General features: G+C 33.5%; 1 protein-coding gene across 1 annotated transcript in view; it reads right to left on the reverse strand.

The window, feature by feature from the left end:
• Positions 1 to 26540, reverse strand: part of LOC142334455 (uncharacterized) — a 101907-nt gene that overhangs the window by 21598 nt on the left and 53769 nt on the right. The window contains exons 5-8 of the mRNA XM_075382480.1: positions 21107 to 23972; positions 19302 to 19528; positions 12059 to 13016; positions 7229 to 7403 (exon numbers count right to left, since the gene is read on the reverse strand). Coding sequence (XP_075238595.1) covers positions 7229 to 7403; positions 12059 to 13016; positions 19302 to 19528; positions 21107 to 23972 — 4226 coding nt within the window. The remainder of the gene's footprint in view (positions 1 to 7228; positions 7404 to 12058; positions 13017 to 19301; positions 19529 to 21106; positions 23973 to 26540) is intronic.

A 26540-nucleotide genomic window follows, 5' to 3' on the forward strand; every position in this document is an offset into this window, starting at 1 on the left:
ATGTCCAACAAAGTATTGCACATACTTTGTTGGACATGGATTGTTGGACCAAAGAATGCACTTCTTTGGTCTATTCTCAATAAATTAATATAAAGTTTAAAGCCATATCTTAATAAATCAGATATGATTATTCTTGTCTAAACATGTATTTCATATAAAAACACCCCAGTAATTTTTACAAGGTAATCACAAAAAAGGTTGGCATTAAAAAGTTAAAGAAAAATAAATAATACAAAATAAGGAAAAAAACAATCCAGAAATGATGTTTGGGAGTTGAAAGATCTACAGTTTAAGGAAACAGTCACAAACCATGAGAAGCTAGTCTTTGAAAAATGCATCATTGAATTAGTTACTCTTATTGCAGCCCAGTAACATTAAATCAAGCTCTCCTAATCCTACGTAGTGCATGATAATATTAAAGATGTTACTGTCTATTGAAAAAAAGTAACATCAATAAATAATTCTCTGAATGAGACATGACATATTAAACCATGATTTAAGGGCAGGTGCTCGCAGATAGCAAGGAGGTCTCAAAACTTCAAATATTGTTATTTTTGTCTATAAAAAACTAAGATAAAAAACATGATGTGTCTAAATAAACGTCAAAAATGTATAATTTCTAATAAAATGGATAAACCAAACTTAATACTGCACCTGTACTGAATCTGACTGTTGTAATGCCTCTATTACAAGAATCCAGTAAGAAGATAGCTTAAACAATTGTCTTACCTACTTTACATGAATTTCTAAAAAATGCAGCAATGAATTTTCTGATACATTTTTTCAATCAAAACACTTTGACGCCCAGAAAGAATAATGATGGCAATACTTTCTATCTACTAAAAGTGAGGTGGGAGAGCAGATATTGGTGGATTTGTTGGGTACTTCAGTCGGATAAAATGAGAAAGCTTCAACATTTTATAGATAATTACAATTTTAAATATGAACCTGACAAAAAAAGAAACCATGCTGGGGTGAATGAAAGACATGGATTTAGATTTTCAATCTAAATCCATGTGGTGTTAGGGAAACATGAAAATTAATGGCAGTTGCCTGACAGGAGCGTGATTATCACAACTATTACAATCACCAAACTTATAGATAAAATTTACCAATTCCCAATATTGTTCTGACACTACCAACAAATCTGTTAAATAAAAATAAAATTTTGAAAAATTTTGTGTTTTTGTGCCACACTGAAAACTTTCTGAATACCTCTTCTAAGTGATCCCTCAACATGATTGCTTTTAGAAGTTTGATTAGTTCTTGGTTGTGCTTTAAATATATAAAGTTAATTAACGAATTGCTTTCCCAAGTAAATTATTCATAATTATGCTTTTGGTATATTTTGGAGCAATCCATTTTTTTTAGTTTATTACTTGTTTTCAAAAATATTATTAGTTTTTTTTTCTGGGAATCAAGCAGTGGTTGTTAATGTCTGGGAAATTATTATTTGTCTCATTAAAGCTCCAGCAATATTAAATGACTATTGGAAAGGCAAATATCCATGTAAGAAAATTATTGCTAAATGTATTAATACAAAAGATGCAGACGAAAAGAAAATGAGAGTATGACAGAAATACACTCAAAGGGTATTTGTAGAGAAAAAATTATGATGTCTGAAGAAGGAAACAGAAAAGGTCGCTAAACGAAAATCACAAAGGAAATCAATTTTGTGACCAGAATTTAATAAAGCTGTAATATAAAATGACAAGAATAAAACAGATTACCATCATGTATTATTACAAATGAATCACATGGCTTATTGACAATTCTGAAGATATAAATACTATATATGTTATTTAAGAGAAGTAAGAAATTAAAAAGTTTAACAAATTTTAAAAAATTCAGTCTCAAATTTAGAAAGACTGAAAAAATTTAAGACAATTTAAAATTTAAAAATTTGTGACTAAAGTAATTACTTTGGTTGCAAGAAATACTGAAGAGCACTGGTTCACTGCTAAGAGAAATTCTGTTTCAAAGTAAATCAAAGTATGAAATAAATGAATGAGAAAAAATATATCAAAGAATGAGAAATTAATGTAAATATAATACGAGGATCGATTCAGAAGTAAGGTTCCCAAAGAGCTCCAGTCGCATGGGAAGGTGCGAGGTGAAATCCGGCAACACTGCTGTGCGTGGCTATTCCTCCACTCTCGATTCCACCTGGCCGTGCTTCACTGCACCACTCAGTCTTAGCTCAGCAGCCGTCTGAGATGGAGGTTCCACTTGTTGAACCCGCTAAGTGCGAGATTCGTTCTGTAATTTGCTTTTTGCATGCCAAAGGGACTCTATCCATGGATATTCATCGTCAGTTGACAGAGGTGTATGGCGACAAGTGTATGTCCGTTCAACACATCCGAAAGTGGTGCAGGGAGTTTAGTGCCAGTCGGAAGGAAGTCCACGATGAAGAATAGAGTGGAAGACCGTCAGTTTCGGAGGCGTTTATCGAGATGGTCCAATGCGAAGTGCTTCAAAACATGAGGATCACCATCTGTGAACTTGTTGCTTGGATTCTTGGGAGTTCCTACGGTACAGTGGAAAAAACTTTGACTGAAAAATTGGGGTATCACAAGTGTTGTGTTTGATGGGTACCGTGGCTATTGACATCAGAACTCAAGGAGAACTGCCTTGACTGTGCTCGCCAGTTTCTTCAAAAGTGTCAAAAAGATAAGGAAGGATTGTTGGACTCCATTGTTAAGAGAGATGAAACGTGGGTGTTTCATTTCACTCCTGAAACGAAACAAAAATCCAAACAGTGGCGTCACTCAGGGTCAACATTAGCAAAGAAGTTTAAAAACTCCTTCTGCTGGCAAAGTCATGGCCAGTGTTTTTTGGGATCATAAGGGGATACTGCTGATCGATTTCATGGAACCTGGGACAACAATTAACTCAGACAGTTATTGTGCAACACTAAGAAAACTCAGGCGAGCTATCCAGAACTGCCAGCAAGGACGACTCACAGCCAGTGTAATGCTGCCTTACGTCTCCCGTCAAACCCAGGAACTTTTGACACACTTTGGGTGAACTGTCATGCCCCACCCACCTTACAGTCTGGACCTCATGCCTAGTGATTATCACTTGTTCAGCAAGTTAAAGGAACACTTGAATGGCTAACGCTTCAGGAGTGATGATGAAGTCAAAGAAGAGGTGAAATGCTTCCTCAATGGGTTGGCGGCAGAGTTCCACAACATTGGGATACAGTAATTGGAGCACCATCTACAAAAATGTGTAGAAAAAGATGGCGATTATGTAGAAAAATAGAGCAAAGTTTCTTCTTTTCAACGATGTAAATTTCTATGATAATGAACAATGCTGTCTATTTGTAAAATTGATGGGAACCTTATTTCTGGATCTACCCTTGTAGTAATAATAGGTTTCAGGTTAAAGACTGTAAGAAAAGAGATTCTCTAAAAGCACTACCAATGTTTTATAGAGTAAGACCTATAAAACATTGCTTTTAGGAGCTCCTGGACTTGCTCTTCATTCAGAGACTCACCTAGGGTCTTCCACCATCTACGTTGTTGGAAATATTTTCCATACTCGGCTTCTAGACTGTTGACCAGTTCACCAGTTTTTTTGTCTATCCTGGATATGGGGGAGACTGCTGAAGAGGTGGTTATGATTTCTGCTTAAAGTTGGTACAGCTTTAATGCCTATCCATGATAGCAAGAAAAAGGTAATAGTATAAATATTGAAATTTAAGAAAGTGTAAACATAGAAGTCAATGTGCGGGGTGGGGATTCCTCCCACCGGTATGCACCGGTGGGAGGAATGGAGTACTGGACACACTCGCACACATGCAAGTATGTATTGTGTGTATGTGTATATGCTCAACAGCACACTGAATGCTCATGGATACATAGCATCTGAAAATTTCTCTTTTGTCATATCTATTGTTCGTTTAATCTGCTAATTTTTTTTAGTTTTACAATTACAATATTTATTACTTTTTAAAATTTCATTTACTCTTTACAAGTTTTTTTTAATTTAACTAACAGAAAGAGATAGTAAATTAGGACAGATAAGGGTTTTTTAATAAAGCGGCTCAATCCCATCCATATCATCAGATCTTGCATTATCTATATCATCCTTGCTTGATGATTTATTGGCGCTCTCATTACTACTTTCACTACCACTATTATTAATGCAAATTGTAAACCTTTCAGTTTACAACTCGATCTGTTTCATAATAATTTCTTTTATTGTTAGTGGATGTTTGCAACATATTCTGCTGGAAGTTTGGAAAATTTTTCTCAGCAATTTCTTTTATATCATTTATATAATTTTCAGACTGGAGACATTTTTGTCCGCTACCTGACTTTTTATATTTTTGCCCAAAACAACTCAATCATGTTAATTTCAGGATGGTAGGGTGGCAATCTTATTATGTTGTGACAGTGATCCTGCAATATTTTATCGAAGTAGTACTCTTCACATCGGGGCTTATTAATTCGCACTAATTTGTACAGTTCTGTTTTTAACATATCTGTTGAGCACGGAATATTTCTGTCTTGAAGCCACTCTACCAATTCATGTGTTTTGATGTTTGAATTTGGCACCTTGTGTAACTTTACGATGTGGTACATAGCATTATCGATTACCAAAACCGATCGACGTGGAAGATTTGGGATTAGCTTCGTTCTCAGCCATTTTTCGTAATTATCAGCATTCATGTTGTTCTGGTAATGTCCTTTTTTTTTTGACCTGATGTAAAAATTAAAAGAGCATTTTGAATTTCTCCTGCTTCACTGCCAGCGTGAACCAATATTAGTTTCGATCTTTTGCATACAAGGTGTTTTAGAACCTTTACTTGAGCCATCGATCCAACCATAACTTTTCCTGTGTGTCGAGTGAATAAGATTCATCTGAAGAATTTACTGGTCTCTGTTCTGGTCTATAAATGCTCATTTTCTTTAACTTTTTCCCATCACAATGATCCGCGGTTGATTAGTACTCCGTAAAAATATGTTGGTATCTGATTGGCTCCCTTTATAGTCTTATGCTACCTGTTGTGAAAAAAATTTCAAAAAATTACAGTATATTAAAGAAATTTAATAGATTCTGACAAAAAAAACCATTACGATTGGATATTTTTTATGCCTGTAACAAAAAAAAATTGAAACAGTACAAAAATTACGATAATTTAAATGCAGAATTTTTTTGCGCATTTCTACCGCGTTTTTTATTAGTGAAATTTTTTTTTCTTTGTGTTTATGAAACATAGTTTGCTGATTTTAAAAACGATACTTTCAGGCAAATTGGTTGAAAATTGGGCAAAATATGGTGAAAAACCCATGTCATAAATCACAGTTAGTAACATATGTTAGTATAAGTAGTGAAAGTAGATTCAGAAAACTACATTTTATAAAAATCCCCACCACTCAAAAGGCTATTCAGATTGACAAGAAACCATTTTTACTGTATACTGTTATTCATTACGAATGGATGTGTGTTACATGTTTACCGATATCATTTGTCAGAAAAGATATTTATAGACCTCAAGTAAAAGTGTCGTATTTATGACCACAAATTCCTTTTTTTTTGTGTTCTGTATATCATAATTTATTATGTGTTTCAATACATCGATATGTTGCTAGTAAGATAAGCTATTTTTGTAAATAATAAATAAATCCGTAATCCTCATAGCAATTATAATACACAAGTCTCACACACACACACACACACACATACACAAGCACATTTCTGAGAAAAAAATGGTAATATTCTTTCTAGTCTAAATAAAACATTTTATATCGTATAAACGTTCAAATTTTTGAATAAAACTGATTCCTTTGTGAATATAAAAAAAAATAACCGACTTAGATCCCATATAAAATGATTTTGTAACAGCGTTTTAAAACTGATGCCGCACATAACCAGTTCCAAGGCTTACATGATTTGAAAAGGTTAAATAAATTTACTCGTCTAACACGTATATCTTATTTTTCTTCTAAAAGTTTCCTGTTACCTTCAGTTTTCTTCCATCTAAAACTCATATTTCCCAAACTTTTCCTCAGAGTTTCAAAACTGCAATTCATCTGCAAATCTTGTGTTCAGTTTTTAAAGCAAACTTTTTTAATGTCGGCAGGGCTTTATGTTATATATGATATTCGTAACGTGCATCTTATAAGTTGTCGATGTTAATTTTCATTCTCATTCTATTACGAGTTTTACCTGGTGTACTAAATTTCTCATTTTCTCCCAGTTTATTTGATTCTGTTATTACTTTACTCATAATATGAACAGATACTCCACAAAGGTCTGCTACGCAAACTTGAATTTGTGCACATACCATTGCTGGATTTTCTTTGACTATTTTGCTGTCGACATTCGTTATTATGCATTGGCTTTGGCTTTTTATAGGTATTCCTTCCTAATCTACGCTTGCATCTTGGATGAGGCATTGGAAGATTAAGTATTAAAAATTCTGTTATTGAAACAAAATTAGTTTGAAAAAACTGTTTATAAAACATTAGTATTGAAAAATACTGATTATAAATGCTGGTAACAATCTACGGGTCAACTAAATGAATGCAACTGAATTCCCGCTTCCAGTCAGTCCTTTCGCTTCTTTTCAGTCCTTGAATGCACTTTTCTATCCTACCTACCTTACTAGCATTGCCCAAACCTCTTCACATGCCACTCCCAATCAAGTTTCTGCGCATCCATGTGTTTATGCTTTTTTAACTTAGCCAGTTATAATAATAGGTAAACATTATATACCAGAACTTTACAAGTCAGTAGTAGAGTTACTGAAGATTAACAGATATCAAAAAGCAAGTCAGCACAAGCAGATCTTCAAACAAAATTTTATAAAAAAATAACTAATAACAATTAGAAGAAACTTTTAAAACATTTATAAAGATTATTGTTAGTAGTGAAAGATTAACCCAGAAAATAAAAGAATAGTTATAAGAGTCTTTTCAAATCTGATGTTACCCAAGGATTTGAGACTGGATGATTTGATTGCGATAATAAAATTTAAATGTATAGATGGCATTGAATAACTCGCATTAAAAAAAATGAAAATCCTGAAACAATATAGAACTGTTACGCATTGAGATGATTTTCAACGCAGACTTTTATTTTTACTGTCAGTCTTCATATGACCAAAGAACTCAAGACTAACACACATTTAACTTCAATTAAAATGTAGTTTGTTAACATTAAATTTCTAAAGTATTAAAAATTGACATTAAATATTTAATGTTTCCCATCTACATACCTGTGCTGTGATCTTGTTGCATTTCTAGTGCTAACTCTATCGGTTCTTCTAATATCAACTGTATTTTCAGAAGGTATTTCTATCAGGAGCTGTTCAAGAAGTGATTTACCTCCAGAGTTGTTGGATACCCCGCTACTGCCACGAGATCCTCTTCCAATACAACAAAGTACATTATCTATAAACAAAATTACTAAATGAGAAAAGCAATAACTTAACAAAAAACAATAAAGAAAATAATACACTGCAAGCACATAAATTAAAAGTTGGCAAACTGCAACTTTAAATAAATTGAAAAATAATATTCATTTAAAGATAATATAACCTTAATTCTAACAAAATTAAAAAATTTTCCCCTATAATGCCTAAAGTCTTTATAATTCTGCTTGAGGCACAATGTGGATGTTTTAGGAATGGTTAGAGTTATGTTAAGTACTCATACATTTTTTCTATGTTCAGTAGACAATAATTTCCAATATTACATGGTGCTGAAAGTGCCAACATATGATCATATTAATGGCTGATGTTAAATATCAGCAGGCTAACATCGAATATAAGATTACACAGATTGTAGATTTTGTATATCATTACAACAAAATAAATTACAAAACTAGCAAGTATTGCTAATAATATTAAATGTAGGGATTACTGATAGAATGCTTTTGTATCAAGCTTTTTGTTATGGTTCACCTTATGTGAGATGTTTGATAAGTTTGACCAATCAGGAGATGGCACTCATAATACAATATTGAAGTTATTCATAGTTTCCTGCATCTTAACTACACCATGTTTCAGTCAGATACATTCGTAATTTTGTGGTTGGCAGTTATATCAAATATGCGATTGTGAAAAATGGATGAAAGAGAATTTTATGAGATCATTAAATATTACTCTTTGAAAAGAACAAATCTCATAAGAAACTAAAATTAAAGCTGAATAAATATTATAGTATTCAGCTCCACTTAAGAAAAGTTCAAGCGGGTATATGAGCATAATGCAACTATGCTCAATGTTCTGGACATCCTGTTGAGGTTACAACTGCAAAGAATATTGAAAAATATCCATGATGTGGTGGAGGATAGAAGATTGAAGGTGTGTGAGATTGGATTGATCAAATGAATAGGTGCATCATATTCTACACAAATGCACATGTACATAATAAATGTGTACAAACACATATACTATGTAAAAACTGTGCACAAGCTGGGTGCCTTACCTGCTGATTGATTAAAAGTATGAACAAGTAAACATTTCTAAGCACGGTTTGGGGCTATTTCAACAACAGTCAAAGAAACTAGGATACACAAATACCAACTTAAAACAGTGTCTTCGGTTGGGAAACTTAGACTAAAGAAGGTGAAAAACCATTCTTTCAGGAGGAAAGGTGATTAACATGTCTTTTGAGATGCTTGTATCCATAATCTTCATTGACTTTCTGAAGAATGGTAAAATGGTATCCAGGTAATATTATGCACTTTTGCTGGATCATGTAAATGAGTAAATAAAAAAAAAGCAAACACATTTGATGAAAACAAAGGTTCTTTTTCACTAAGACAAGATACTGGTTTACACTTCTACAACTGCAATAATAAAACTGAATTACACTACAAAATCTTTCCACATCCCCTAGTAGCCTGACAGCACCTTTGGAATATTATTTTCTCCAAATATGAAGAGGCTTGCTGGAAAGTGATTTATGCAAAATGAAAGTTGTTGAAACACCTGCCTCTATTTTGAAGATTTAGCTAAATCATAATGATGGAATCAAAAAACTTGTCATTTCAACAAATGTCTATACACTTAGTCAGCAGGTACACTTGAAAGGGGATTATGTTGAGAAATAAATAAGATTTTTCCCAATAACTTGTGTGTTCTTTATTTTTGCATGGAGCTACCAAACATCCCTTACACAAACATCTGATGTAGAAACTAAATAAATAGTTTTATGCACAATTAATAAAGAACTAGAAGAACCTATATCAACATAAGGTGAGTAGTGGAGGATATCATGCCTGACAAAGTCTTGTACAGAGTTAGAACCAATCACTGATAATATATGTAAGAGGAGAGTCGGATTATTTGGACACATCATGAGAATGCAAGATTTGAGACTTCTGAAACAGCTGGACTTGAAAAACACCAAGAGAGGATGAAGATGGATCAGAGAAATAAGACAGCATCTGACCTTAAACAAGAAGATACTACAGACAAGATAAAATTACACAAAAAAAATCAAGAGTAGAAACATTTGCTTCACACTCATAAGAAACTTACAACATGAACATTTCAACATCAGAAAGGGCATGGAGATTGGAATGTATGAAAAAGTACTGGAAGAACTGCCAAGACCAAACAGTCCCTTCAAAGGCTTGGATAATGGGCTGACTAAAGTGATCCTACTTGGCATAAAAGATGAAAAAAAAAGAAGCAATTATGTTTAAACACAAGAGCTGAGTTCTGTTTCATAAAAATCTTTTCAGAAAACTATCTTAAGTTGGTTCAGATGTCATAAAAAATTATTTTATATCCTAACAGAAAACTGGATCTTAGAGTCCTAACTAGAAAAATCATGAGCAAATCACAGCAAGTTGTCAAAGCCATTCAAAATTGCTCATTGAAATTTGTAAAATTAATCAAGCAATGCCACGTGAAAGACGTGAAACTGCAAGAGCAATATAAATTTTGAGACTTGTTCTGCAACGTGATAGAGCACAGAGATTTTTTAAACAATTTCTTACATCAGGAAGTTTCTCAAAATTTGATGAACTAAGACCAAACACTGCTTTTTAGATAGCAAGGATTCTAAATACTATATCAGTTTTAGAACTGGTTGTTCTTGCAGTTTCAAACAGTAATCTAAATCTCATTTAAATTCAAAAGATGAATATATACCAGGTAATACAAAAAAATTACTTAAACAGGGAGACATAAACTTAGCAGAATAAATTCCCAAAACCTAATACAAAATGCAAGAAATGAAATTTTTTTTCAAGCTCTTAGAGCAAAATTGTTTAAAATATATGTATTATTTTGTTAAATAATACAATACATGGAATAATAGTTCATGAAATTAGGAAGTTTACTGTCTACAAGGTACATATTACTCACGGAAGTTTCTGGTGTAAAAATTATGAATAAATTGCTTTTGAGCACTTGAGGGTCAGATGTGTCTCCCTTTTTAACATTACACATTAAAATTTTTAGACCATTTAATAATATATACAAGGGACGATCATAAAGTAAGTTACACCCCATCTATGAAACAAACACAAATTTATATGGCAATCCTTTTTTTTTTATTAAACAAAAAACTACATATTTTTATTTATTTTTCGACATAATTACAAAGTTTTTCTCAACACTTTTTATACCTTGAGACATGTTTTTCAATAACACTCAAAAGTTTTGCTCAATTTCTTCAACCATCCTTCAGTTTATCATCATTAGCGAAACGCTCCTCTTCCAGGTCTTGCTTGAGAAGACCAAACAGGTGGTAGTTGCAGGGTGCTAGATCAGGGCTGTAAGGCCGATGAGACCACATTTCCCACTTGAATTTTTGCCGTAACTCACATTTGTTCTGTTTCTGAACATTTTGCACATATTGTGATCATGGGGCATGCATGACATTGCATTCTCACCACATACCTCAACAATTTGGCGATGAATTCCACAACAACTAATTTTTTGCCCACAAAACTCAGGCTGCTGCATGTTCTTCTATGCTGGATGAAACCTCTATAGGAAATGCCATATTGATGACACTACACATGTACTGAATGTCATACAGAATTGCTGCTGGGGGAGTATGAAGACAACAACACAATACATTTATATATCACTTTCAGTTCAACAACACGGCAAGAGTGTAACTTATTTTTTGATCCACCTCTCATACATAAAATAAGCAAGAAATATTGCATAATTACAGATAATGGTCATAAAATACAGATAATTACAGATTAATGATTTGAAATTCTTAGGCTACAGCAACTTAGATTACAGTAGCACATAAGGAACATACAAGTCTCTCAAAAAATTATCGAGCATGTAGTGAGGGAGGTTATAGATGAGTGAATCTGTTAAATTAAAGCAGATTTAAAAAAAATTTATAATGCAATTAAATTTTATACATTATTGTTAAGCAATAGAAATGATAGGCTCATCTAAAAGAAAATAGAGGGGGTAATTTTTAAATGATTTGAGAACATGCAGGTGAAGTGAAAATTTTATTTTGACTGTTGCTGCTGTAAAGAAAAAAAGCACAGCGATCAGCCACATTTTTAGGTATTAAAGTTTCTTCAAATATAAACATTTTAAAACCCTCCCTTAGTCCAAAAACACAAAACAAATATACAAAAATTTCCAGATTACACACACACACACATATGTTGGCCTGTATTTTGATTAATATCTTCAGACTGATTCGACAAGTTCTAAAAGATGTCTACTTGTGAGGTATTGATGGCTTTAAGTTTTGGACAAAATTAAAGAGGGGAGGAGCAATTTTAATTTTAATTATTTAGTTTTTGTTCAGTTTTCTATGGAACTGAGAGTTTTGTATGATGAAAGTACTTACTTATTAAGTTATTTAAAATTCTGAAGTTCAATATTCTCTAAACGGTTTTTATTTAACATCTTGAAAATCTATTAACCAGAAAAGTTGAAATTTAGTAAAGATATTTGGTCACATGTTCCAACTTTGGCCTGATTTTATATCCCATCGAAAAAGGATGCATTACGATATCTATTTTTCTAATGAACAAATTTATCTATTTTTCTAATGATATTTTTTAAATAGATATAATAAATCTTTGTTACAAAATAAACACTTACCAAGAGCTGGTTTTGCTTTGTGTGCATCTTCGCTGACAGGGCCATCTGATATTGTCTTATCATTATCTAGTCGCTCTTCGAATTCCTGTTTCCGTTTTCTCTTACTGCGAGGTGCAATGGTAGGTGGAGGGCTTTCTAGAGTGGGTTGATCATCATCATCTGGTGGTGAAGGTGACGGTGATGAAAGAGTCTCCTCTCTATGTTTTTCTGGATTAGAGTATGTATATAGAGCAGGAGTTATTCTAATAGGTTGCGGGTCTTCAAGAGTAGGAGAACCTAACTCTTGTTTATCTAATGCACTAGACACACTATCATGTTCTGATTTATCAAACACATTCACACTATTACTTGTATCATCATTACACTTACTAGTCCGATGATTGTTTTCACACATATTACTCCCGACTATGCCATCCACTTCTGTATCGGGTGGTTTATCGGATGAATTATTGGAAGGCACAATATTGCTACCACCTCCATTTCCACTATCTTTATCGTCTTTTCGACACGGACTCTCTCCCTGATTAGGAGATTTTTCTGATAATGCATCCATCGATTCTATCCCTGAATCCTCACCTTGGGTATTTCCCCCTCCAGCAGGACTGTCTTCCCCATTCCCTGTCACTCTGACCACTTCACTAACACTAGCTGCAACACTCATAACCATCACATCGTTTTTTATAACTTGTTCTTGTTTTGAAACCGGAGGTACATCGTCTTCTAAAAGACGCTGCTTTAATTTCTTTTCGCTCACATCTAGCTCGGTAACAGGTAAACTTGTCCCTACCTGCACTCGACTGACCGTAACTACACCTGAACCAACAGACTGCTGTTTTATTGCCTCTGATACTGAAATCAATGTTTTATCTCGTTCACTGCCACGTGGCCTTTTTCCTAACTTACAGCTATCCTTGATTCCAACTTTACGGTTCAGCGCAGCAGATATGTCATGCACCACCTAAAAAATCAACAATATATTAGCGACTGAACAAACTAGTATTTACAATAATTAAGTAAAATTAAAGCTCAAATTCTATATTTTTAAAAATATATTTAATAGCATCTACTTTCAAATTAAGATAGGAAAATAAATACATCAAAATAAAAAAAAATAAAATATTTCCTATATAATTTAATATGGCTGTAATTTAAATGAAAGTGTAGAATTTTTACAATAAACCTAAAAAGTTCAACTCTATTCAATAAAATTGATCAACCTGTGTACCTGAGTAATTTAAAATAAAATATAAAAAAATGTTTTTAAACATAATAAGTAAGTAAATTGTTTAATAGTTTAACTTCAAAAGAAGAAGTTCACTAAGAAAAAAAATTTTGAACAAATTAAACTAAATGTAATAAAATGATAGTTATCCATTGTCAATTTACAGTAATGTAGAAAAATTTAGCTGTAAGAATTTGATAAGCAGACATATTTTAGTAAATGTTGTATTGTACTAAATGCAGGATCATCATAAATAGTGGTGGGTTTGAGTAGCTTAGATCAAACCATTAAGTACATTTTGAGAAATTATGTTGGTAATACTCTTTCGAAAATGTTGTGCAACAGCCATTTTAACCACTGCAGCAGTCTGTCTACATTATTGTGAAGATGTATTTACTACATTTCATTTTCAAGAAAAAGAAGTATGTTTGTGGGATGCTGAACTGAAGCCAATACATTTAGTTCAATGTGCATTTCTGAAAACCACATTATAATTTTTGAGAAAGCAATGCGACATATCTAAGTTAATGTTTGTTGTAGTTTATTGAAAAATCATGTATTTTTTCTTTGATGAAAAGATTACTAATAGGAATGTTAAATGACTATCGGTTTCTTTATCCAATGAACTCAGATGCATATCTAATCCATTTCTAACAAAATTGTGCACACCCACACCTTAGTGCATTTGTTAGCTGGGCTTTGAATGAAAAACTTGGAAATAAATAAATAGGCATAAAAGGCACTCCTACTCTGGCCTCCAAGAAGTCCAGATCGAACCTCTCTATTTTTCTACAGAGGGCTCATTAAAAGCACTGTTATAGCAAAAATTATATGACCTGACTCACTTCAAAGGAAAGAATTAAGGTAGCAATTACAATCATAACAGAAGACATGTTACCTTGTCAACAGGCATCAACTGGATGATGAAGAAATGCCTATTAACATTTATTGAAAATGTAACAAAACTATTTTACATAGAAAATTTGAAAAGTCTAAGTGTAAGCTTTTTGTGTTTACTTAATTTAAGCCTTAAACCTTACCATTCTTTTATGATGATCCTATATAATATTTAACAGAAATGATTAATTAAAAGAGCATAAAAAAATTTGCAATACTGAAATTAAAAAAATGGGTAGTTGATATGCAAGAAAAGCAGTTCTAAACTTTCATCACTGATTGCAGCATGAGGAGTTAGTCACTTCACGTTAATACAACAAAATTAACATTTGACTGAAGATTTTAAAATAAATTTCTAATTAACTTCAGTTTTTCTTTTAAATCAACCAAATTTATAAATGGGACAGCTTAAAAAAATCTCTATTACTGAACCATTTATTACAGTTAAAAAATCATAATAACATTTGTATTTTACAAATTTGACACAATGAACAAATGCAGATATCAGATTTCTTAAAGAATAACTGTTACCAAATCCATTTGAAATTTCATGAGGATAAGGTTGATGTTTTATGATTTATTTTGTTCATGCTCAAATATTGTGCATTAACAAAAAATTAAGCTCATGATCTCAAAAATGATGCTCATTTATTCAACTAAGATATAACAGAAAAACCTGTATATAAAAATTGTGTTTTCCTTTAAATATAAACAATGCCATATCTTTCTGTTTTAATGATTTCTTAATAAAGTAATCTAAAAACTAACAAGTTTTGATTAGGTGTACATATACGAGGTGTGATAAAAAATACGGTGAATGAATTTTTATAGCGGCAACTGCCGACGCTACATCCATATGCTGTAATTTGTCCAATAGCGTGATCAACTGAGACAGGCAGGGACAAGTTGTAACACGTTCGAGCTTGCCAGTCAGCTGCCAGAGCCGCTAGAGTGAGGTTGTATTTATCGTGTCTGTCGCACAACATGGATTTTGAAAATCGTGTGTCAATTTGCACGGAGTTGAAGGATCGTCTTCATGGCCAAAATTGTAACTGGAGATGAAAGTTGGGTCTATGGCTATGACCCTGAGACCAAAATGCAGAGTTCCCAATGGAAAACCAGTTCATCTCCTCACCCTAAAAAGGCACGTCAGTCAAAATCCAACATCAAGGTCATGCTCGTTGTTTTTTTCGATAGTGAGGGCATAGTGCGATCAGAGTTCGTTCCAAGGTGAACAACTGTAAACTCTGAATTTTATAAGGGTGTACTGCAACGTTTGCGAAACGACGTACGAAGAAAGCGACCAGAAAAATGGAACAATGGCTTCCTTCTTCACCACGACAACGCGCCGTGTCACACCTTGCTTCTCATTCGCGAGTTTTTGGCTGAAAAAAGTGTTCCTGTCTGTCCACATCCGCCATACTCACCGGATTTAGCACCATGCGGCTTTTGCCTCTTCCCAAAAATTAAAACTGCGCTTAAAGGAAAATGTTTTGACACCATTGCTGACATTGAGAGGGCCATGACCGAGCAGCTGAAAGCCCTTCCGAAAGACGCCTTCCAGAAATGCCTCCAGTCATGGAGTCAACGTTGGGATAAGTCCATTGTTAGCCAAGGACAGTACTTTGAAGAAGATTAAATCGAATTCTATGTAACCTTATTACTTTTTTTAATAAAAAATTATTCACCGTATTTTATGATCACACCTCGTACGTGTTTTTTTTATAAACCTATCTATAAAATTAAAACAGCTCAAATTAAGGTACCTACCTTTATAAGCCAGATTTTATATATTTTATTGCTCATTGTTTGTATAAGCTGTATTTTTAGTAATTCATAAAATATAAAAGTTAAATATATTCCTTTGAATTTTGTTAATTTAATTTTAATACCTTACCTCACCTCTTTCCTTTCCTACCACAGATAAAATGCAAGCTCAAAACCTATTTCTCATCTGGTAGACTTTCTACTGGAGATCGAGCTAAATTTTTTTTATTCTGTTTGGAAAGGCTTGCAAATGTGATCAAGCAGCAACCAGACTTTCAAACTTATTTTCTGCAAGACAACCTTAGAAAGTTCCACAATTAAGGGATAAATGAGGATTTCTAAGAGGAGACTAAAGTTTGGGGTCTGATGATGCTTGACAACTTATATGTTAAATCATCCAAGTAGAAAAAAAAACAAACCAGCCCAATTCTGCCCATTCCAGTAGAATGCCCACACTGGAAACACGTTTTTAACCTAATTTTTTTTAATATATGATGTTTGTAGATTACACAAACTGGTGTGTAATATTTATGAAAAAGGGGAAGTTCTGTCAGACTTCAAAAAGAGTGTTATAGTCATGATACCAAAGAAAGCAGGAGCAGATAAATGTGAAGAATACAGAACAATTAGCTTAACTAGCCATGCATCAAAAATCTTAACTAGAATTCTGTACAGAAGAATTGAGAGGAGAGTAGAAGATGTGTTAGGAGAAACCAATTTGGTTTCAGGAAAAGTATAGGGAAAAGGGAAGCAATTTTAGGCCTCAGATTAATAGTAGAAGGAAGATTAAAGAAAAACAAACCAACATACTTGGCGTTTATAGACCTAGAAAAGGTATTCGATAATGCAGACTGGAATAAAATGTTCAGCATTTTCACAAAATTAGGGTTCAAATACAGAGATAGAAAAACAATTGCTAGCATTTACAGGAACCATACAGCAACAGTAATAATTGAAGAACATAAGAAAGAAGCTGTAATAAGAAGGGAGTCCGACAAGGATGTTCCCTATCCCCGTTACTTTTTAATCTTTACATAGAACTAGTAGTTAATGATGTTAAAGAACAATTTAGATTCAGAGTAACAGTAAAAGGTGAAAAAATAAAGATGCTACGATTTGCTGATGATATAGTAATTCTAGCTGAGTAAAAAGGTTTTAGAAGAAACAATGAATGACATGGACGAAGTCCTACGCAAGAACTATCGCATGAAAATAAACAAGTACAAAACAAAAGCAATGAAATATATTAGAAATAACAAAGATGGACCACTGAATGTGAAAATAGGAGGAGTAAAGATTATAAAGGTAGAAGAATTTTGTTATTTAGGAAGTAGAATTACTAAAGATGGATGAAGCAGGAGCAATATAAAATGCCAAATAGCACAGGCGAAACGAGCCTTCAGTCAGAAATATAATTTGTTTACATCCAAAATTAATTTAAATGTCAGGAAAAGATTTTTGAAAGTATATGTTTGGAGTGTCGTTTTATATGGAAGTGAAACTTGGACGATCGAAGTATCTGAGAAGAAAAGATTAGAAGCTTTTGAAATGTGGTGCTATAGGAGAATGTTAAAAAATAGATGGGTGGATAAAGTGACAAATGAAGAGGTGTTGCGGCAAATAGATGAAGAAAGAAGCATTTGGAAAAATATATTTAAAAGAAGACACAGACTTATAGGCCACATATTAAGGCATCCTGGAATAGTCGTTTTAATATTGGAGGGACAGGTAGAAGGAAAAATTTATGCAGGCAGGCAAAGTTTGGAGTATGTAAAACAAATTGTTAGGGATGTAGGATGTAGGGGGTATACCGAAATTAAACAACTAGCACTAGATAGGGAATCTTGGAGAGCTGCATCAAGCCAGTCAAATGACTGAAGACAAAAAAATACCCAGAAATTTAAGTTTTCTCAAAAAAAAAATCTTTATTTTTTCTTCAATACTGATTTTGTCATCTTCAAAGTACTCCCCTTCAGATACAATATATTTGTGCCAGCGCATTTCCCAATCTTCAAAATGTAGTTTTTGTTATAGCATTTAGCTCCTTCAGTGATTCTGACGTTTTTCTTCAATGTTAGCAGAACATTGTCCTTGCACAGTGATTTTCAGCTTGGGGAATAGGAAGAAGTCACAGGGAGTCACGTCCAGTGAATACAGAAGTTGAGGCATCATAACGATGTTGTTTTTGGCCAAAGGTTCATGTACAAGCAGTGAAGTGTGAGCAGGTACATTATCGTGAAGCAATTGGCATAAATTATTTTGCCACAAATCCACGTGTTTTCTTTGGATTGCTTCATGCAAATGGTGTTGAACTTTCAGGTAATACTCCTTATTGGCCATACGACCTGGTGGCAAGAATTCATGATACACTAAGCCACTAAAATTGAAGAACACAGTGATCAGAACTTCTCACATTCGATTTAACTCAACTAATTTTTTTCTGGTCTTGGCTCTTCAGGAATGTTTCATTATGATGATCAGGCCTTAGTTTCGACGTTAAACCGATACATCCATGTTTCATCACCCGTTAAGACCCATTTCAGCAGTTCTGGATCTTTGTTCACTTCATTTAACTCTTGAGTAAGTTCATTTGGCACTGCTTTTGGTCAAAATTTAGCAATTTTGGAATGAATCTTCATGTCCAGAACATCTGAAAAAATTGCTTGGGAAAAGCTAAATGATATGCCAACATCATCAGCAACCTCTGATGATAGTGATTTGGCGATTGTCTATAATCACCTTCTTCACTTTTTTGGCATTGTCATCATTGTTAATGAGCTGGGACATCCAGGGCGCTTGTCATCTTCAACAACTTCTCAGCCCTTTTGTACCACTTGTAAATGCTTATTTTATTCATAGAAGAATCTCCAAAAGCAACATTCAACATTTCCAATGTAATGTTACACTTTATTCCATTCTTAAGGCAAAATTAACAGTAATTCTTTGTTACAATTTTTCCACAAGTTAAAAATCACTGACCACACGAAAACACACGTAGCCTTTTTGAAAGACAACAATAAACTAACCATCCAATACGGCTGGCTACCAATGTAAATATACATCAGGGACAAGTAAGTGTACCTACAAATAAATAAAAAATTAGACAACTGTACTTATGTAGTAGGGAAATTTTAAGATTCTGCGTATTTTTTCAATCAAACCTTGTAAAAGATTACTTGTGTTTTACATTCTCTATAGAATATTCAGAAATAAGTACAGAACACTAACTTTAGAGATTTAATACACTTTGACTTACTATTTTTTCATTGAAAATGCTACAGGTTGTAAACTACAATATTTTGGATTACAATAAACAGGGCTAAATTATCACAAACATGAATACAACATGTAATGCACCTTTTTCGTAATAAGGTCTGAAACACAATTAGATGGTTTTTGTCTGAATGGCACATGTGGTGTTTGTTGAGTTTGTGCTGGTCTAAGTAGCTCCTGAGATGACTGTTGCTGTTGCAGCTGTTGTTGTTGAGATCCGACCTGCGATGATGCAGATAGTTGGCGTGATTGTGAATGCAATTGCTGTGATGACTGCTTTGCAGCTGCTGTAACACCCTGAGTCTGAGATCCTACAGGCATAACAGATGAGCAGATAATATATATTATAGTAACACAACTTAATGATCACTTTGCATCTACAATACATTCATTAAACTTGCTTAAATTACAGACATCTTACTAATGAAATTAAAAAAATTAAAAATAAAATAAAAATGATCTAAATATTATATAATGGCATTTCATTATGCACAAATGCTTAGTTACTAACAAACTTAAGTTCTCTTTTTTTTTTTTTGCCCAAACTCTACACAAGTATAAAAAATCCACTATCCACTCAACATTATAACTGCTGGTTTGTATCCTCCCAAAATGAAAATTTTTTAATGTTTTTCGATATTTCATAAAATTCTATTTTTAAAAATACACAAAAATTATACGCAACAATTTGAATTGAAAAATAAATAAAAATTTAATAACCAGTGCTGTAGTGTTTGTAATTCACTATATAAATACAATAAATTTAATTTCCTAATAATAAAACAGATTGTACATATGCAGGATATATATCTTGTGAAATAATGTAAAGAAAGTCATCAACACATGTTCTAAAGAGAAAATAAAGAAAGAAATTCATATGAATATTACTCAGGAAATGCTTTGTTTTCAAATTATTGCTTGTAAAGAATTTTGCCCCAATTTCTGCTCAAAGGGAAAAATGAAGCATACTGAAATTCTTCCAGCTTAATTATGGGATAAATTTGATGATTAAATTTGGTTTTTGGCCTGAAGAATAAAATGGATCACAGTACCAAATCGCTAGTAATTTTTGAGAAAACAAACAACTAGTATTACAAAGCACAATTTTTTTAAATTTGATTTATAATAACTTTATTAAATTGAAATTACAGTTAACACTACGTAGCATCGCAAATAAAGAAGCAGTAACATTGCAGCACTGAAAATAAATAAAGTGAAATGAGCAATAAGGAGGAAACATCTGGTTTTCTCTCAAAAGGCATAATTCTGCATAACACTCATCCCTATACTGCTAGGCAACATTTTCTTTAACATCATGTGAATTGTTTAAAACAAAAAATTATACAAACAAGGGCTTTTCTGAAATAACTTCCAATCTGTTATTATAAACAAAAAACAATTTTCTATATACATCTTATAGCTACTTTCTTTCTACGTAATTGCTGTCCAAATCAAGGCACTTGTATTTGTAAACAAGTTTTTGAATACTCTTGTCATAAAACTCTTAAAACGGTGGTAACACCGTTTTTCAACTCCTCATTACTTTCAAAATGATGCATCGCTAACCATTTCTTCATTTTTGGGAAAGGACGATTATCACTGGGAGCCAAATCAGGGCTGTGTAGAGGATGGTTAAACAACTTCCATTTGAAACTGTTGTTTGGTGTTTAGTGCCAAATCAACATATATATATATATATATATATATATATATATATTTAATGGGTAATTAACTTAATAGGACAAAGAAACAATATAACATGATGGGCTTCTATTCTCATAGTTATATGTTATATTTACAAGTTATAAGAGTTATAATATAACAATTTTCAAATCTAAAAATTAAGAAAAGAAATAAATAAGTATTACAAAAAAAAAGAATAGACTTGCCTGTAAAGTTAATGTCCTTGTTGTCAGAACTGGAGTGGGATGGTCGCCGCTGATTCTGTCCCAGTATGCCATTACCGACATTAGACAGACTTGAAGACATACTGCTACCAGTTCTTTGCCGATCCATACCTGTCATACGTGCAGCAGTAAGGATTCTAGCTTCTTTTGCAGCCGTCTTCACGACATTTTTCATTAGCGACATAGAACCCTTATTAGATCCAGATATCGGTTTATCTGTCACACGGCCACCAGCTAAAAGACTTCGTTCTCTCGGAAAGAATTTTTTCTTTGAGTCCTTTTTCTTTAATTTATTACTATTACTATTTCCACTGCTAAGGCTCATTTTGTGTGCTCCACTGGCAGGTGGCATAGATCGCAAGATAGATGCAACTTCTGCCTCTGTTGGAAACGTCCTTACAGGCGGCATCACTATTTCACCCGGTTCAACAATACGCGAGCTAGGCGATGTATCATCATTATTGTCATGATTAAACACTGAGCTTGCACTTTCATTACCACTACGCGCTTTGCACTTAACTGTTCGCAATTTGATCTCCCCTGGCTCAAATTTCTTAACCCCACTGCCCAATCCGATCTCACTACTACAGTCGCTTTCTGTAACCATTTCATCACGTATTGTTTTCAATTTCACTTTACCGATACTAGAACGTTTACTTTCTTTTGAAGTCCATTTCTTATCCTTTTTTGGAACTACTACCACAGCAGCATTTCGACCGCGTAAAGATATATGTAATGGAGGAACCCGCGGTTCCTCATTTACCACAACAGTTCCTGATGTACTTGCTACACCACCTGATGTAGCTGCAGTTGTAACATTTGTTTCTGATCCTGTTGTAATTGTTGTACTCGTTGTTGATACTACTGTACAAGTAGCGGTCGAAAGAACTCTAGTTACTCCTTTGTCTGCTTTTCGCAAAGGTGGTGTATTTACAAATGAGACATCTACTTTGTATGCAGGTGTTACAGGTTCACTTTTCTCCAGCTTTAAACGTAACTTAATTTTCTCACCAGGAGCTGGACTTGAAGTCGCTTTAATGCGATGCCTTGCAACAGATGATTCACTGTTAGTTGATCTGACTGTTGCTTCAGAATCAGACTGATCGGTAGTAGTTGTTGTATCAGCTCTACGAGAAATAGTCGAGCTGACATCATCGTCATCATCTGAAAATACAGAATTTGACCGATCATTATTTAGAGGCGATGGGAAACAGAAAAATGGATCATCACCTGGCATAGAGGTGGAATTAGGTATGGCATTACTACCCTCTTCGGTCTCACTATCAGAGCTACTATCACTAGGCATGGGTTCAAGATGACCAGTTAATGGATTAATCAGGTACTGTCGCTGCTTGCCACTTGAAGTAAGGCCAGGTGGAGAGTCATGCGGTTGAGGTGGGGATGGTGATGGTTGAAGGGGTTCTGATTCTTGCTTTACAGATGCAGAAGGTGGCACTCTTGCAGGTGCCTGTTGTGAGGTTGGTAACAGTGGATATGGAGGTGGATTCGTTATAAATCCATCACTAACACTAGCCGTTGTTTTCTGAACTGGCTGACGTAAAGGTGCATGTGTTGGTACAGTTGTAGAAATAGGAGGAGGAGCAGGAGTAGGTGATGGAACAGTGTGGTGTAAAACTTGCTGCTGCTGTGGTGGTTGTTGTGGCTGCTGCTGCTGTTGTTCTAAATGTCTTGCTGGGAATACCCTTGCTTGCGGAGGCCTCTGTATAAATGGAGTTTGTAAATTTAAACCTGGAGGTTGCTGCAACTGTTGATGCTGTTGTTGGGGCTGCTGCTGCTGCTGTTGCTGGGGCTGTTGCTGCTGTAACTGTTGTTGTGGAGGAGGTGAAAACAACTGATGATGCTGTTGAACAGTCGGTAATGTTCTTTGCTGTACAACATTTCCAGGACCCACAACGGTTTTTACTAACTGTTGCTGTTGCTGCAACTGCTGTTGAGCTTTTATTAGGTGAACCTGATTTTGTTGCTGCTGTTGATGCAACTGATTCTGTTGATACACTTGTGGAAATCTAACAGCTGTCCCTGATATCTGCTGAGTAGGCACCAAATTAGCAGAATACTGAGTCTGTCTCTGAGCCGACAAAGTAGCATTTAATCTAGGTGTTAAACCAATTCTACCTTGCAAAGGTCCAGCAGGACTTGAATTAAACTGAGGTTGCTGGTTCAATGGTGCTGGGACAGGTGTACCACTCGGTGCAGGTCTATGGAATAAGCTGATACCGGTACCATTTTTTGTTACGTATCCGGGAATTTGTTGCTGCGGTGTTAGAACAGCAGAAGGTTTGACAACATTTGGTGAAGGCGGTGTTGGCATTAATTCACTTGATGCCTGAAGGCGAGAATTAACAGAAACAAATGCGGATGAGCTTGTTTGATGTAAGGTCGATTTGTTGCTAGAGGCAGGTGGTGGCATCTTGTTAGGTCCCTGTGATACTGGCACACCATCATTCTGAAGAAGATTTACTAATAATGGACTATTAATAGCCACATTGGGTACAGTTGAACTAGGGTCAGGGTATGGCGGTGGAGGAAAATGTGATTCTCGGCTCTGGAAAGCGGTGGCTGCATGAGTCATGCTGGCAAAGGGAAATGTTGAAGGCGGTGATGATTTTGAAGCTGGAAAAGGTGGAATTGGATCGCCATCTGAAGGAGCAACAACATTGGGGCTGCAGAAGCTGTTTTGGCTTCCTCCTTGTGTGGTAGTAGTTCCAGGTGTTTGTATGTTGCTTCCCGCTGCTCCATCTGTACCAACTGCAGTACTGTCTCCAGTTCTTAGCACTATCTCTTGTGCTTCTCCACCATATTTTCCAGCAATTCTTAGAGATATAACCTGTTCAAACACAAAGAATAGAATTAGAATTTGTAAACAATCCACAATTAATTATCGATGAACATTTCTCCAGACATGATGTTGAATGATTAAATATTAATTGTTAACATGTAAGAAAAGTACCAAAATTATCGAATATAATTTGCAGAATTGTACGACCTTCACTATGGACTCAAACTGACTAGGTCTATCACTAGGCCTGTTGTTAAATGTTCCCAGATAACTAAAGTAACAACATGGGCAATCAAATCCAATTATAATTAACTATGACTTAACTAGAAACTTATCATATATTTGCAACAATACAGAATAGTTTTCAAAATAAAAAAAACACACAAAAACAATTACACAAACCAAAAAATAAACAAACCAGCTTGGTCAAGATATTTCATTCAGCATTGCAACTAAGATGGTTTACCAGCTGCAGCAGTGACCTTAACCTAGTAACTTCTAACAAACAACCAACTTAACTTATTAACAATGGTTAACACTTATTGCCACTTATAATATGAATTGACCAGAAAATTCTGTCCCTTATCTCAATGCATTTCTTCCTACACTTGCACTAAGGGTTTAGTAGTTAAGACTGATTACACCATGTTAGTTAGCTTTATGTACTTCAATATTTTGTATTTACTTTTTTATTTCATCTTTACATAAAATAATGTAATGCTTTGCAATCTTTCATGGATCTCTCTAGTCCTAACAAAACTTAAGAATGTTGACATAAAATTATGCAAGTTTTCAATTTTGGTGTAAATACTGCTTCAACATAATTTTTCAGTTATTTGGTGTTGTAATATTTACAATAATTCCTTTTTTACAATGAACTAGTGCAGAATTACTTACATTACAATTACAATACTTTACAAGATGCAGCAAAAAGCTTTTCTTGTTTAAAATTATGTGCAAGTACACACTTTTAAGCAAGAAAAAATTTAAAAGGAGAAACACACTATTCAAAGAAAGATTTTCTGACCTTATTTCATGACTCGCAAAATCCTATCAGTGTAAAGTCTTATTTATCATTTACCTCAAATGGGGAAATTGGAGTTAGTTGCTTCAGAGGACTAAAGAATTTGTAATTTTTACTTTCTGGAATGTCGGTGCATTTGTGATTTTTATGAAAACTGGACTTCATACATTGTCAGATACCAGTTAGAAATATGATTTATTAAAATTCTGTGAACATATGACACATAATTTCCCTTTTTATGTATAACCGATAATTGATGAATTTACATTAATTTCCTTTAATTCCTTTAAGTTTATGCACATACAGTAGCTTACACACATAGAAGAAGGAGAAGTTTTTTTTAATGCAAACTACACAAAGTGGAGAAAATATTAGTAATATATGTTGGTAATAAATAATTACATATCTTGGTACACATAAAAAAGGGTTACTTCTATGAATCAAAATTTAATTGATGTACCACTGTATAAATGTGAAGAAAAATATTTAAACGTTCACACTTGATACATTACAATAGTAGCAGATTAATTTTTTTAATGTGACATCTTGTCACAACCAAGCGATAATAAAATAATGGAATTAGTGATAATAATCTGAAGTTCTAATAGAAAGAATTTTACTACACCTTTATACAGCAGAATTATATATTTGAAAAAGCATGCTCTAGTGAAGGTACAATATTATGTACTACTGATAGTACAATACAATACTGCATACAAAACACTACATACAAGTATATATGAAAAAATAAATTAAAAACATTCCTGTGTAATTCCAACAATTTTCTCGTATATTCTGTTGTGCTTTGTTATATTCTGTTCTTTTAGTATTTTTTGTTGTAAAAATACTAAAACATTACATAGATAGTACAACATTAAGGTTAAAAAATGTATATATACTTAAGATTATTTTAATATTTATCAATAAAACTTATGTTTTTATGATAAATTAAATTCATATTTATGTTAATATGTTGTTATATGTGAAGCGTATTCTATGAAAGTGCTTGCACAAGAAATATAAGAATATAGTAACCACTATAAATATATCATTTTAATTCTATATTTTAATACCTCAGTATATACCTATCTATACACACAGATATTATATGCCCGTGTGTGTGTGTGTGTGTGTGTGTGTGTGTATATACCTCTGTAAAAATATAATAAAAAAGAATTTTTCGTAAATTAAGTTATTTTATACAGGTTTTTTTTTAATGTGTAATTATTTTTATGTAAAGTTTGACACATTTCACAGTTCTTTTATTTGTACACGTAAAGGAAAATTATGAGCAATAAATAGTAGAAACTGCTCCATTTGTTACTGAATATTAAGAACTTTATAAAGTAATGGCTGTTTTTGAAAATAAATCCAGTTGTAATAAAAAATAATATCCTAAAAAGTAGTAAATTTAAATCTCAGTTTTTAAACAAAGCCAATGCTTTAAAGAAAATTAAGCTTTTTCAGGTTTTCTACTAAATCTGACATGAATCATCACTATTTACACCTACCAACAGGTACAAGTAGGTACAGATTTATTTTAGTACAGATGCAGATAAAAATGTATTCTATCATTTATCTAATCAGGGACA

This window comes from Lycorma delicatula, chromosome 1 (assembly GCF_047948215.1).
Source record: "Lycorma delicatula isolate Av1 chromosome 1, ASM4794821v1, whole genome shotgun sequence".
Taxonomy (NCBI): Eukaryota; Metazoa; Arthropoda; class Insecta; order Hemiptera; family Fulgoridae; genus Lycorma; species Lycorma delicatula.